General features: G+C 36.4%; 2 protein-coding genes across 3 annotated transcripts in view; both read right to left on the bottom strand.

The window, feature by feature from the left end:
• Window positions 1-52, bottom strand: part of LOC111504273 (uncharacterized) — a 36,787-nt gene extending 36,735 nt beyond the window's left edge. Inside the window, exon 1 of the mRNA XM_074174469.1 lies at window positions 17-52. The gene's annotated coding sequence lies outside the window, so the exon portion shown is untranslated. The remainder of the gene's footprint in view (window positions 1-16) is intronic.
• Window positions 53-4,039: 3,987 nt separating this feature from the next.
• Window positions 4,040-15,460, bottom strand: LOC111508802 (alaserpin). Of its 2 annotated transcripts, none has more exons than XM_023164415.2 (7): window positions 15,306-15,460; window positions 15,044-15,173; window positions 11,997-12,288; window positions 11,579-11,899; window positions 10,819-10,994; window positions 10,604-10,751; window positions 4,040-4,303 (listed from the first exon to the last, which is right to left on the bottom strand). In XM_023164415.2, the coding sequence occupies exons 2-7, from the start codon at window positions 15,158-15,160 to the stop codon at window positions 4,182-4,184; spliced, it is 1,176 nt and encodes a 391-aa protein (XP_023020183.2). In that variant the 5' UTR covers window positions 15,161-15,173; window positions 15,306-15,460; the 3' UTR covers window positions 4,040-4,181. The 2 variants fall into 2 exon arrangements, with proteins under 2 accessions (XP_023020183.2, XP_023020182.2); XM_023164414.2 differs by lacking the exon at window positions 4,040-4,303 and adding an exon at window positions 8,000-8,184.
• Between the last annotated feature and the right edge of the window lie 388 nt (window positions 15,461-15,848).

Below are 15,848 nucleotides of genomic sequence, written 5' to 3'. Positions count from 1 at the left end.
TAGGGTACCTACTTACAATAACTCTAGCAACAATGTCCTACAGAGATTCGTACACTCAACACCTTGTTACTTGACTATATATGTTTTCACTCTTCACTAGGTTTGGCAAAAACCAATTGATGACACTGCAGAAGCCGCCAATAACCGACCCAGTTTGTTGACTTACGAAATTAATGATTGATCGTCAAACAAATTGTGAAACAAAACAATAAAGTCGGTTTTGAGGTACTGAGTGTTGCATTTTTGTGCAAGCTGAATATACAACATTTCAAAAACAGGTATTTGCTTTTGTTATGAATACTTCTACTTACTCAATTTGTTTATGGATTGAGAACACAAATGTCGGAGTCTGAATCACAGAAGAAAATCACATAAATATATATTTTATCCCCTCCTACCTTACTTTTGAAAAATTTCCTTTCTGTGGGAAGGTTATCTCCGTTTAATTGGCAATGAGAAAAAAAGCTGTTTCCAAGAGATTTGACCTGGACCTCAATTAATAAGGAAAAAATACCTAATCTGCTGAAAAATTTGATGAATTGTATCATCTGTAGGCATGTATTTGTTAAGCAGTAACACGCAATCTTCTTTGAAATTTCCCGTCGATTCCAATTATTTATTTTTTTTCCTGCATGGGGGTTATTAAGTTCAATTCCATTTTTATGTATAGTTCAAGTAAGTTGAAAATGTTGAAACTGTGAAGCGAAATACCCAGTTCTTTCATAAACACGATTTGAAATAGATAGAGGTGATTTATTGATGGAAAAAATTTTTTGTGGAGGAAACATGAGATTCCTCATCAATAAGAGAAGAAATAGGAAACTTCTCATCTATGTCTAACTCGTTCGGACGATTTTTCGGCGCTGTTGGTTCGAATAATTGATTTTGGTTAATATCTGAAAGCGGTAATTTTGATTGAAACCCGATTTGTTATAATAATTAGACCAGTATTTAGCATATGTGATACTGCATTGCCCAAAAAATGCATAAACGTACCTGTTCTGATTTTTTTACTGATAATATTCTATTTTCCCAATTTATATTTGACTGAAGTTTGGGATAAAATTAAACACTCTACTCTAGTTGATTTTCTGGGAAAGACACTACCCACTATTCCCACATTGGAATCTACAATACTGAAAATTAGTTTTCGTCTAGTCAGGCAGATTTTCAAACAGCTCAATATCAACAAAGTGTCTGATTTTGATGAAGTGATATCAGTGATATCAAAAATCATGAAGAAATTCGTAAACCACCATATCCCTAAATATTTGGAAGGCTTCAACAGGCGACCTTCTATCTTATGTCGCTCATATTTGGAATGGCGCAATAGAGAAACATGGAGACTCAAGAGCTATTGCGTTTGATATTTCTAAGGCCTTCGACCGTGAGTGGCATGAGGGTTTGTTGGCCAAACTTCGATGTTATAGCTTGGCGGATCATTTCTGTGTAAGGCTCTTCAGCTTCCTGAAACAACGTTCCTTGCAAGTGGCCGTCGCGTCGATGGATATCTCTCGAATACTTTTACCATCAACGCTGGTGTTCCCCAGGGATCCATATTGTCTCAATACTCTCTTTATTGTATATCAACGACTTATTGGAAAAACGAAGAATCTGATATAGTGCTCTGTTGACCACAGCATATGTAACGTTTCCGTTATCACTCACTGTATATTTTTGTTTTAAGATGATCAATGTTTCACCCTATTTAGGAACTGCAAAATATAGTAATATAATTATCAACTAGTTTTCCTAAACCACCCAATCTGATGAAAACGTATCAACCTACCTCCCATGTACACATGTACAGTGTCCACGCCCATGTAAATAATCATAAATGTTGTATATAGTTATATCTTGAGCTGTTTCGTACAACGTTTATTTTGAAAGCCGTACATTGGTAAATTGTGAAGAAGCACCTATACACTCGCAAATGATATTCTGTGTCGACAAATTTACCTTTCCGCATTCTATCTCTCTTTTCTTGTAATGAACTGTTAGACTTCGTTTAGTTCCGATAGTCTCTAGTGTGTGAACTCTATGGAGATACCACAAATCTGACAGAATTATTCCTGAGAAAGACAAGCAGTCGAAAAATTTAATTCAGATAGGGAGTACCGATCGCTTTTAATTAAAAGCGAATCATGTTGTGTGATGTATAATGGCAGTCCCCTTTTGTGTTTGATATTGAAATTATTGTCTTTAGGAATATCTAGTTGTCGATTAATTTGCAGAAGAGAACCCTCTTGGTACCAGAGGTGAGTCCACTATTCCATTGTGTTTTTATTATTCCAAGAATGTACTCGAATATTCTTATAGGGTTTTTCTTTTCTATGAAAAGTTTTCTGAACCTAAACCTGCATCCCGAAGGATTTGGAAACGTTAACCAGAGTCACAAGAATATTCCTATTCACTGATTCGGCTCCATTTATCCATTTGAATGTCCTCTTTGACTCAAACAGAGGTATTTCCTACTATAGTCCGGATTTACCAATTTCTAGCGAGTGACAAGACGAAAAGAAAAAAATACAACCACTTCTCCGTTCTTACTGCTTCTCATCTGCTCTGCGGTTGTTACTATTTTAGAATCAACGTTGGATGAAAGGCCAGTTATAGATGATAGAGTTCTTTCAGAATTATAGTTTTGATTTAATATTTAAGTTCTTACATTTAATATTTAACTGTTTATATTCAACCATTCAAACAAACCATTCATAATTATTTATATGAATTTGCTATATTCATCAATATTCAAGCTCTTTTGAGGTAACAAACATTTTATTCCCCAATTGGAAAAATTCATGAATTTTGCCCTGGGTACATACTTTTTCTTATATACGGTAAAATAGATTAACAGGGTCTCTCAGTCAAAAAATAAAAAATCAAACTCTGCTTTACTTTGCCAAGCTTTCGCTTCTAATGTGAAGCTTCTTCAGGACAGTAAAAATGAGCGAAAAGTAATAAATTGAACATCAAATTGACGAGAAAGTTGTACATGTATACGATTTTTTTGTGGGTTCTATACATGTACATATCTTCTTATGTATGTAAATATACTGGTATCAGCAAGTTATTCATCAAGTAGGCTTGGGAAGGTTCAATATATATGATCGTATGCTTTGTTATAATTGCATAATAGTACCGTACGACTTGATGTTTATCTCATTAAATAGTATGAAAGTGAGTACGTCTTTCTTTTATTTCAACTGTTGCATCTACTCTCTACCTTAGGTTTCTGATCTTTTCCAAATAGGACCTTATGAAAAAATTTAACAGAATCACAGTAATCAATCCACTCCCATATGCCGCCGACGAACATCTGCCGGAGCTACATTGCCACGTTCTCTCTTTTGTTAAAAGACAAAACAAGGAAAGCGAATAACACACACACTTGCCTCGTCATTCCATTTGGATTCCAGTACATCGATTGCGGATGCACATCTCCATGGGCAGCGGGAGATTGCATATCTTGATGAGGATCTAGAAGTGATTTCGAATTGTAGTGGAACTAATCAGGTTCAATTCAATGCCACAATGACCCAGGCATCAGTTTTCTCCAAAAAGATAAATGTCTCCAAATCATGTCGATAGAATTGCAAAGGCTGCTTCTCAAAAGCTTGAAACAGTGTTCCGAACCAGAAAACGGTACAATGCAGACAAATATTTCAACTCAACAACCTTTTCTTCTGTAGATTCTCGTATAAAGTGATGAACAGGATTTCGAAATGAAGGTTTGGAACAGGTGGCCTCCTTATTAGCTTCGGCAAGACCCATATATTTCACCTTAAAGATGTAAATTGCTACATTGTATTGAATTTCGTCAGTTTTGAAGTTGACAACCTGAAGTTTTGGGTTGATAAAAATATTGTGAGTACTTGTTTGAAATGTTCTGTCACAAAACTTATTGTGACAAACTGAATTCTACGCGGGCGAAGCCGCGGGCAACAACTAGTCAGATGGGTATGAGAAACTCATCTTCGTAGCTTATATATTTTATGAAAAGTCACAAATAGTTGTTCTGAAAGAATAATACACTTGATTAATCAATATCATTTAATTTTTTAATTTCAGAGATATACTCATTTTCACTGAAATTGACAAATTTGTACTACCAAGTGAAATATTTGTATCAGACTCACAGAACAGGAATATTATTCATAAATGAAATACTGCTATATTCTTCACTTTGTAATTCTACCAGAGAAGAGGATCACTCCGTTGGACTGAATATAGAAAGCAAAGGGATGATCTGCTACGAAGGCTGCTGAAGGAGGTGGAGGCATTGACAAGAAATGCATAATACCTGTGAAAAATATATATAACAAAGTTACATTTCATTTTAAAATTGATAAGTTGGAATTGTTGTTGGTAATTGCAAGGCTTTGTGAAATTTTATAAATGTGCTATATACAAGAAACACTGATATTAGCTACTTATTCTACTGATGTTACGTATTTATTCATCATAGAAAAAGATGTTATATTTGACGTCATTTTCATTTCCGAATGTGTTTAGAATTGAATCAAATCATAATTTTCAATTCATAATTCTAAGAAATTTCAATATTTCCGGAAGGTTGTAATAATTTTCAACACTTTACCACAATTCACAAAATAAACTGAACATATCTGAATCTTTCAGCAGGCAAAAAACCCGGTACTTGCTGAAGGGCAAAAACTATAAATTGCTTCAAAAAATCAGTTGAAATTTTGAACTTTCTGAAAAACATATTGTCCTTCTAATCATATCTTCTGAACCTGTTACCGATTTTCAAAAGCAAAGCAGTACTTTTCCATGGAGTATCATTGCAAAAACGTATTCCATCAGTAGTCCTGATTTCTGATAACTCAAGAACAATTTCAGTGAAAAAATAGTTCCGCTGGAGCTAAACAAATGCTGGTTTAGAAGGATGTTTCGCCTACTGCATATGAGGGCGAAACATCCTTCCGTCTCTTCTGAGCATATTTCAGGCCAAAAAGTGTTGATTAAGTATTATTGTGTATTCATTGTAATACTTGGCAACTGGTATGAGAAAAAGTAAATCGAAAAAATTGTGCTGACTTCAAAAACACATGCACACGAAATCCACCAACAAATAAGAATCGAGAGTAAATGGTTACGAAATTGATAAGGGGCTTTCAATTTTTTTGTTATGTACCTTCGGTTTCTTTTGAATAATTTCGTGTCTATGTAAAATATTATTGGATTGGGAAAGAAAGTTTTTGGCTTTCTACTACTCCATCTTGATACAAAAAAAGGAGAGGGAATCTTCCAAAGAAAGGAAGGAAGTAATCCATTTGAAACTAAGTAACTCTATACATGGATCATGCAAAGAAGTAACTTTCAGACACAAACTGAAAGAAAGACCTTCTGAAACAGCTACTTTCATATAAACATTGAATTACACGAAAGAAAAAAATCCTTTCGAAACAAATACTTCTATATGAACACTGAATTATACAGAAGGTACTTTTCTTTACTCAGTTTGGATTGTTTCAGAAGTTCTGTCCGTTCCGGTGTCATGTGTTTTTGCAACACCATAACTCAATAAATTTTCATTATACTGTATCGTGAAATATAATGATCGATAGAGGAGATTTTTTACTCTATACATTGATGCTGTTCATCCTTTTCCAAATTTTAATTTTTTCGCCTCTTTTCAGCTCATGGCTATATGATGTCGATTTTCGGCCAATTTTTCTCCACGGATTCAAATTGAAGCAAAGCGCTGCCGAAATAGCCTGAAAAATAGTGTTGATGAACGCACTGTTCGAGGATGGTTTGCTAAATTTTATTCTGGATATATTAGTCTCGAAGATAAGTCCCGAAGTGGTCGACCTACAGTAATCCAGTAAGAACTGGACGTCAGTTAACATGCGGTATTTGATGGTCCAAAACATATTGGAAAGGTCAAAAAGTTCGAAAGAAGGTATAGTTCAAGTAAAAGATATAGTGCCCCCTACCTTTCAGTAGTTCCCCTTTAATAACACACACAACGCGGTACTTATCGCTACATTCTGTTGGTTACCGTAACATGTAATTCAATTTTATGACTCTTCAGCCAATCATAAAACTCGGTTAGTAAAAATTATCTAATACGATCCGCCAATTCTTCAGTCCACGTGGACTAATTCGTTGCGGCATAATTCCTTTGTATTGGTTTTTTTGGCCTTTGACTTCGCCGTCACCTTTAAGATTACTATATCGGTTACTTCGACTATACCTCACTATGTGAACGATCGACAGAAATTGCCACGTTTTGAGGTATGTTCGTCTTTGCTTTTGCGCTATCAAAACGGTCCTTCTTTGGATCGGATTGTCTCGTGTGATGAAAAGTGGATCTTCTACGACAACAAGAGACATTTAGGACAGTGGTTGGACACCGATAAACCACCTAGGCACTTTCCAAAGGCAAAAACACTTCTATAACTTTCTCACCGGTAGAAACTTCCTTAATCAGGACCAGGCAAAAACGGCCTTTGTCAACTTTAACGAATCTCCAGCACAACTCTTTTATGCTAACGAAATTAAACGACTTGTGTTACGTTGACGAAAGTGTATTGAAATGCCACTCATGTCTATTGAATTGAATAAGGATTCACTGAGATATTATAGATTCACTGATATATTCCGGGCAATATTTTTGAAATAACCTATTTCCTATTTTTGGGTTGAGTCCCTTTTTATGTCTATTTCTATTTCTATCACTATTTACTTCATAATTTTCAGTTTTTTCGCCATGAAATGGCCTGACAAACTTGCCTATCATTAACTTGTCACTTTCACCCCATCGGCGGAGTAGAATCCAACTCTCAAATGGAATCAAGATCGAGCGATATCTTGTATGAAAAATCGTCCATTTCTCTTTTGAATGCTCTTCATTTTTTAAAATTTGATGTAGTAGTTTCCCGAAATGAAGTTATTGAACAATGTGACAATAAACGAACGTAAAGCTACAATAAAAATCAAGATGGGACACTTTGTCACTCTTGGTGTTCATGAGTACTTTCCTGATAGATGGCCTGGCCAAAGAGTATCAGTGGAGTCGCTCCCAAGGTCACCAGATTTCAATACGATAGATTTTTTTCAAATTACTCTATGACGACAATCTATCAAGCTCAACCAGTATCTCTAGATGCTCTAGATGCTGAAAATGGAGAGATGAATAGATAGGTACGATTTAGATCTAATCATTCCCAATTTGACTTCAATTCAAGACCCACCGGTAGACGGATAGATTGTTTTTTATGATGGTAACTTAGATATTCTATTCCAATTATTCAAAAATAACTCTTATTCTGAAGCCTTAGTCAAGAAATTATCGTCACTTTCTGTGACACATTGATTAATATAGTAATAATGTTGACACGATTCCTTTCTTATCACGATGTGTTTCACTACCTTGTACTGCAGATATCTCACCTGGACTTCAAAACCAATCTTCAAAAAATCTAACATCAGCTGATGAAACAGTTCTTTTAATAATCTACAGTTTCACCAAAGTTGAGGAAAAAACTTTTATTAGTTTATTCAAAAAAAACTTCATTGTGAGATTTCCAAAGGCACCACGTGTTTCGCCATGCAATGGCTTCGTCAGGCGTGTCTTCACAGGTGTGTCTTTACAAATATTCTATTAGTTCTCAATCTGATGTAATATACTCTATTATTTGTTGTCATTATAACAAGACTTGTACTGTTTTTATTTTGAAAACTTTCAAATATTGATAACCATTCAATTCAGTATTTAAATCCATTGAAATTTCTTATATAATTTTCTATGACATAACATTTGAAACAACGCTTCGAAATTACGGAATAATACATCATCACAAGTCGGTAAAAAAATTATAGTTTTCCTGGAGGACTTGTTCTCAGGAGTTCGAATAAAAAAATCACGAGAAGGACATTTTCTACGATTCTGATTTTATGCATCTTAGTATTGAGCAACAGAAATTCCTAAATCCTGGGAATTGGGATAGAAGGAACATTTAAACGAAAATTAAATTGACATCGGATTTATTCTAAAACAATGTATCAAACTCCAAGTTCTGATAAGAAATTGTCACTTGGAAAATCTGCCGACAAATAATATTACTCCGTTACATTTAATGTAGAATGCGAAAGGATGATCGGCGATAAAATGTCCAGAAGGAGGTAGAGGCATCGAAGTTAGTACAGCGACAACTGAAAAATGATGAGTGATGATATACTGAATCTGACAGCAAATATCTATTTTTTTTATCAAAAATGTGTACGAAACGAATCACATTTCCACTGGATACTGTACATGTTGAAACCAGAGCAAAAAACAAAGCTTGTGTGATCCAACACAAGGCAGCGCTGTGGCGATCTGCCATAGGTCTCATCAGTGGTACTAGGCTTCACTACGAATACATTTTTTAATTCGAAGCATGGATATCAGTAGTCGTGAACATTTTCCTTTGCGAAGACTCCATCGCTGGAATGGAACAAAATACTCCAACCACGACTATCAATAAACAACGAGGCTCTCATTGATGCCTTCTTTCATGTTTACTCATACTGAAGACAGTGAGGCCCACTGATTCATTCGTAGTTCACCCTAGCACCACATTCTATTGAATAGCACTGTCTTATGTTGGATAACGAATTATTTGTTTTAGGGATGTGATTACAACTGGTAGGTAGATTTGAAGTAAGTGGAATTATTCGCCCCTCCTGTATAGGGTGTATACCCTGAGAGGGTTTATTGTGTCTCACATCTATCTTAACCCGACCAAATGAGTTCAGATAGTTTCATTCATTAATTTTTCAGGTCAACTGACAAGAGTGGAAACATTATTCTTCTCTAAGGTTGACAGACCAGATTAAGTTTTCTTGGACTAAGAATTTTAGGATCCAGTGGCATCTACGGCCTGACGACTTCGACAATTGCGGAACTAGCCAAACATCACAGCCATGTTCAATCCCTGAAGAAATGGGATGGAATCAAAGGATACAGTCATGCCAGTATCACCAAGGGCGACCCTGGAAAGCTGGCGCCGAAGAAATATCTGGTGATGACCAGATGACTGGCCACTGTTAACTAAGGAAACACCTCCATATTATGGAGCTGGACACACCTCTATGCAGGTGTGTCCTGATCTAGGAGGGCAACTCCTCGGGAGGATGTACAATGGGTCACAAGTATTTTTAGCATACACTCACCTTCCCTACTATACAGATCTAGCCCTTCGTCTAGTGAGGACCTGATCAGAAGTCAAATACTTTTTTTTTCTTCATTTTCTGAAAGTGCTTTGATTCTTTCAAGTTTGCAAATACCCTCTTGAGGTTCTTCATTCACTTCAACAATCTCTTCTTCTGTACTGGTCTGTGAAGTTATCTTGCTGGACGTATGTCATATTCTCCTGGACACGTCGATGGTCGATGATAAATTTTGACTCTGCAGTGGATCTCCTCTGGGAGCCTTCTTTATCATTGATGTTAGTGGTTTGCTTTTCCTGTAGATCCCATCGATGGCATGCCAATATCATTTCAAAAAATCAACCTATCAAGATCATCAAGTCCGTTTCATACGAACTAACTGAAATGGATCTCAGTTCCACTCATAAAAATATTCTAGCTAGTTGCTTCATTGGAACGCACATGGCTAGTTCAACTAGTGGTGCTCTATTCTGTTGATAATGGATATTATCATAATTTTTCATGAACAGTGTCACAAATCTATAAGACTGTTCAATAGGGTGACGACAAAATTTCCCCCAATGATTTGTTCATCGATAGTTACGGCTCCAACATTGACATTTTGAATATGGAAAGTAGGCCTATATCATCCAATGAGAATTTTCCCGCTCTAATATCAACAATTCTGTTTGTTGATGGTTTCATTCGTCATATAAAAAATTTTTGGTAGCCCTCAATGATCTATCTATCAATGATCCCACTATCTCACGCGGACCTCTTCTGGAATATACAATTTGGAACCAATCTTGGTTCTTTCCAGTTTTTGAGAAAGTTAATGTCACACTGTGTAAGTGCTCAGTATCGTTGATGTTCCAAAAGCTTGTATTTCATAACCTCCATTCTATTCGAAGATTGAGGTGGATAGCTGAAGCTTTGAGAAGTCTGAATCTATGAGTGGTATCGAACTATAAACAAAAATCAACCCATGTCATAATTGTCCTTATAGAATGTATTTTTTTTTGGTAAGCGATGATTGAGAATCAGGAGCGCCGTTATAATTGCGGAAAAACAGGACCTCTGCAGATGACCAAGAGCTCAAAGTATATGAAGAAGACCTACACTAAACGAAGGGAACAAAGATGCTGGTGGATCAAAGCATATCAGCCTGTAGAGGTGAAACAATATCGAAGAGAAAGAAAAGATTACCAACACCCAATGAATTAAACAGATGATCAATGTCACCAGAAAGACGAAATCAACAGACATAAAATGAAGAGCAAGAAGTATTTTTACTGAGGAGTATACACACTGGAATGAATAGATAAGAAATATGCCACAACTGCAGAAACGATATCAGAAGTATTTTATCAATGGGTATCTTGCCAATACTATTTTCAGAATAGGTGTGTATTTTTCTACTATATGATGCAAATTCACAAACCTGCTGTTGAAGCAGCTGCTTCAGTGCCATCCTCATTAACGTCGATGTAAACCTTTTGGATAACTTTGGAAATCACAAGATGTTTATTCGTCGATGATAAACCAGACAAATCAGCCTTTTCTTCATCAAATATTTTTTTGATTCCCAACTGAAATAATTTGGGAGTTAGTAACTTTTTCCGTTAAAAAAAAAATCAAGTGAAATGCTAAACTCACTTTTTCAAGTATTGGAATCATTTCGATTTCTGTTTCAATTTTGAATTTTGGAATTTTCACATCCACTCTTCTCAGTTCGAATGGTTGAGGAGCTAGCAGGGCGTCCATGTTCTGTTCTAGTGCAGGCAAACCATCTATGTCATTTGGTAGAATGAAAACCATGCTTACATTTCCTCCTGAAAATACAGTGATTTGATAAATCACCTTTCCACTTTCAACTGTTGATAGTGAAATATTATTGAGATTTTGGATTTTCCTTGTAGAAAAAATGACGATCAAAAACAGTAAAATGTTTTGAAATTATGTGAACTATTTTTAATAATACGTTACAATTCTTAGAGTAAAATGAAAATATTTTCTACTCAAACATATTTTTAAACTATCAAGAGAACAGATGGTGAATGAAATTCAGTTATTTCTAGACTGTCTTCACCAATTCCTTCAGAATACTTGATGACGATCAACGAACAAATTCCACAATCCAGGTTCTGGCAGGAGCAATTGGTAAGAATTAGGTGTTTTAATAATTTTTCGAAATTTTGAAGTCATTTTCTCCCAAATATATTGAACAACACCTCAATCATTACGAATTGAAAGTGAGATTGAAAGAATGTTGAATTTGTTGTTGACAATTCTTCCAAAATCTTTCATGATTCAAAAAATATTACTATCGTTATGAAATCGCTATCACCGCTAGTGTGGAGTTGATTCAGTAGCATTGGTGGCAAGGAAAGTGCACCATGGAAGTGCCAAAACCCACCTGAATAAGACATCTCCAGAAACTTAGCTTTGAGAGCAGAATTTTCATAGTACTTCAAGTACTCCGTTTGTCCCATCATGTCAACTTCGACAGTTTCATCTTTTGAAACATAGAAAGTCCTTTTTGCTGTTCTGTAGCGGTAGAACGGACTCTGCCATCTACCTTTAAGATACAGAGTGTTAACTAAAACCATTTTGGTGTCACCACCGATAGACACAGGATCAATGAGATTTTTTATTCTCCTTTCAGTACGATCCTCTACCCAACTGTTGATTTTTGCTGCTGTCTCGACATTTGAAGCAAAGTTAACAGTTTCAGCACCTGAAACGAGAACAAACATTTCAGGTGATTCAAAACAATATATAGTTGTTCAAATTTGGTGGTTTTCCTTCCACATTTGGAGAAAAAGAGAAATTACCTGATTCAAAAATGTTTTCAGCAACTTGCTTGAATTCATCTTCTAGTTTGACGCCTTGTCCAACATACACCTTGTTGGCTGTCGACAATTTCAGGTCTTTATGTGCAGATGCGAGTTTAGGCAGAAATGATTTGAAAGCTCGTTGAATCTTTTCGTTAGTGGATGGTAATGAGAGACCAGAGACCATTTCTTCGGCAGATTCTCCTCTAGCTCCTTCGTGAGTCAAAGCCAAGACAGTTTGGGCAGAAAAAGGACTCATAACCATGTTACCGCTTTTCACTTTGGTTAGTTCCTGAAATGGATTCGATGATTGGTTTCACATCAGCTATTTGTGCCTGTTACTCAGGACGTTCAAAAACTCAATCTGACCGGTTATGGTTTTCGCAGTGCTTGATTGATGTTCATTGTATAGGATTTTCAAACGTCAATATTTTGGAATGAACAAATTCAGTAACATGACACAGAACATTGCTCAACTTTCAATGTTGGATACTGAAACCTAGACAAGGCCTTGTTTTCGACGATCGTTCGTAACGGTTAATTATTATAACTATCATTGTGGTAGACTTTGGTGCAAACAGAATGACATGATGTGTGGAAAACGACCACAAAGATAGAGGGATATATCAGTGGAAGTCTGTCAATCATCACCACATGAAATTTCCAATGTCCAGTATTCAATATTGGACAACTTATTTTTAACAAATTAGAAAAGTGGGCAGAAATTCAAGATCATTATATGTAATCAATATTGCTAGCTGCGGTATAGTGAATGTGAACTTTTATAATCATGTTGGAAAACTAATGAAGCCACCAACGTCATCAACATGAGTTCCAGCCCGCTCATGGGAATAAAGGAATTCTTGTTGAGGAAAGGCCTGAACTTCGCCATTGCGCCAACATCTGCGCCCACTTCGGGGATGATTACCAGACCAAGGCAAAAGAATTCAGATGGAAAATCAGGAAATAGCTGGATAGAGAACCAGTTCCAATATCCAACATCAGCAATGAAGAACGTAGAGTTCTGGACGGCCTACGTAGAGACAACACTATCAGGATCCTACCTGCAGATGGAGAAAGCGATACTGTGGTGATGGATACTGTTCTCTACGAACAGAAGATCGAAGAGTTCTTCAGAGGGGCAATACACGAAGATCGTACGGGACCCTACTGCAACAATCGAAAGAAAGTTGTACCAGATTTTGAAAAAACCAACATATTTTTAGGAGAAGGAGAGATTATCGCTAACACCGCACCAAAGTAAGCTCCCTCACTTGTATGGACTACCCAAAATCCACAAGAAGGACGTTCTGCTCAGACCGATCATCAGCTCAGATATTCGGCTGCTTGAAACTTTTCTAGATTTTTACTTCCCATAATACAAGCATCACAGGAAAAAACATTGTCTTTCGTGAAAAATTCAAGAAATTTTGTCGAACTACTAGGGAGAATTTAAGTCATACAGTACGATAAACTGATCAGTTTCAACGTGGAAAGCTTTCACACCAACATTTCGGTCGAAGAAGCCCTCCAAATAATACAGAGAAAGCTATCCGAAGACGGGAACCTGGAGGATAGAACACATGTATGTATAGAAGTAATTATGGAATTACAAGGATGCTGTGTACGACGAAATCTTTACACAAGATGAGGGACTGCCAATGAGGTTGCCATTTTCAACAGTCATAGCTAACATATATATGTAGTGGTTTGAAACTCTGGCCAATGAAGAAGCCCACAAGAAACCTCGTATCTGAATGAGATACGTTGACGACATCTCCATAATATGGAACCATGGGAGACGCCTTCCTGAAACAAATCAACAGCGTAATACTTTCCACCACTTTCACAATAGAGAAGAAAGTCCACAACGAATTGCCATTCTTAGACGTATTGGTGAAGAGGACCGACACTATGTGGGAAATATCTGTATACCGAAAACGCTCTCACGCGAGACAGTATCTGAACCACCATCAATCGACTAAAAGAGGAATCATCAAAACTCTATCAGACCATGCTTTTAGGCTCTGTAATAACAAGGAAGGTCTCGAGAAGAAACCAGACATCATCAAAAATGATCCTCAACGAAATGGCTACACCAAAGCGATGGTGAAACAGGCTTTGACTGAAAGACAGCAGGAGCCTCGCAATGAAGAGAAGTGTCACAACCAGTGCTTGCAACCAGGATAAGAAAAATTGGGTCCAAGTACAACATCAGAACCTGCTCAAGATTCGGAAACAAGAATTGCTTTTACCAGATACCCTGTGAGTGCGCAAAATCCTATATTGGTGAAACTGAAAGGCCATTGAATGTTTGCATTGCCGAGCACAAAAAACACACACATCGTGGAGAAACCAGTAAATTAGAAGAAGCAGAGCATGTTTGGACCTATCAACATAACATCGAGTGGTCCCAAGCTGAGATCATACACCATGGAGAAACATTGGTTGAGAAGGAAATTCAATGAAGCCGCGTACATGTTGTTCAACAATGTTTTCAGCCAAGCTAGCGTAGAGATACGCAACTTATGGAAACCCATAATCAAGTGAAAAATGGCCAACTCGCGCCAAATGGTCATTCCCCACTAAACCGGTGAAACGGAAAAAGGAAAGTGGAGATAAGTGAAAGTATTCAAGTGACCCATAAATAGACATCGCTCGAAGAAATTAGTCCAGTCATCACCCGAAGACGATTGTGGATACCAACAATCGAAACGTCGTGAAGTAACCTGGCTTGAAATCTCTCAACTTTTCATTTTTATTTTAATTTTTGCTTGATATTATTATTATTTTCAGTAATCCTTTTTCAATTTTTTTTTTTAAGTTTGGAGTTGAATGGAAATGTTTCCAATTTGATCCGATAAAAAGTATAGTATGCTACTCATGCAGATAACCTATTTCACACAGGTGAGATTGCTGCGCTCACTTTCGCTCGTGCCACGCCTTTCACTCATTGTGTGGAATACGATACTTTCTGCACTCGTTGAACAATGTATCATTCTCTCATTTATCATGACTTTGGATACAATATATGAATAATTTCCCACCTTGTAAAGATTCGCGGAGAACCTGTGATTTCCATCGGTGAATTCCTGGACAGCATCTTCTTCAGTAGGAGCTGCTCTTACGGTGTAAACCAAAGCAAGAAAGAGAATAATTTTCATAGTGGTGCTTTTTCTGAAAACGAACGGAAATGAACTTCAATTGCGACGGTATGCTCAACACCGAAAATTGAAAGTAGATAATAACGTGAAACTCAGAAAGTGAGTTGTGTTTCTTTCCCAAAAGATAATATACTTTTTTACTCACAGCAAATATGTGTCTTTATAACCAACATGAAAACTGAATGCGCGGAGATAGCTATAATGAAATACTTGCGTTCTTTTCCTCAATCAAATTATGGCGTAATCATTCGGAGTATCCAGATCATTTCGAATCACTCGAAGTGTTGTTTTTCGAAATTAATCATGTTTGAAAGGTTATCACTATTTGTTCTTCAACACTACGGTGTGATCATCTGTTACCAAGGGATTTGACCCAGACCTCAATGATTTCGAATGAATTTTCATCCTTGATTACTAAGATTTTAGGTTGTTTCAAAGTTTTTGTCCGTTTTGATGTCATATGTTTCCGTAGCCTATTATCTCAATGATTATTCATTCTACTATGTCGCGGTTTATAGTGATTAGTAGAGAATTTTGTACTCTATTCATTGATGCTATTTATTTTTCTCTCAAATTTAAATTTTGTGCCTCTTTTCAGCTTATCACTATATGTTTACAGCCAATTTTCTCTACGATTTCAAATTGAACCAAAGCGCTGCCGAAACAGAAAAATCAATGAGGAATAAGG

The sequence above is a fragment of the Leptinotarsa decemlineata genome, unplaced genomic scaffold, assembly GCF_025532065.1.
Source record: "Leptinotarsa decemlineata unplaced genomic scaffold, Ldec_3_MD MMD2_tig00000576_RagTag_RagTag, whole genome shotgun sequence".
Taxonomy (NCBI): Eukaryota; Metazoa; Arthropoda; class Insecta; order Coleoptera; family Chrysomelidae; genus Leptinotarsa; species Leptinotarsa decemlineata.
The sequence above is the reverse complement of the archived record's forward strand: the minus strand, read 5'-3'. Positions and strand labels throughout refer to the sequence as shown.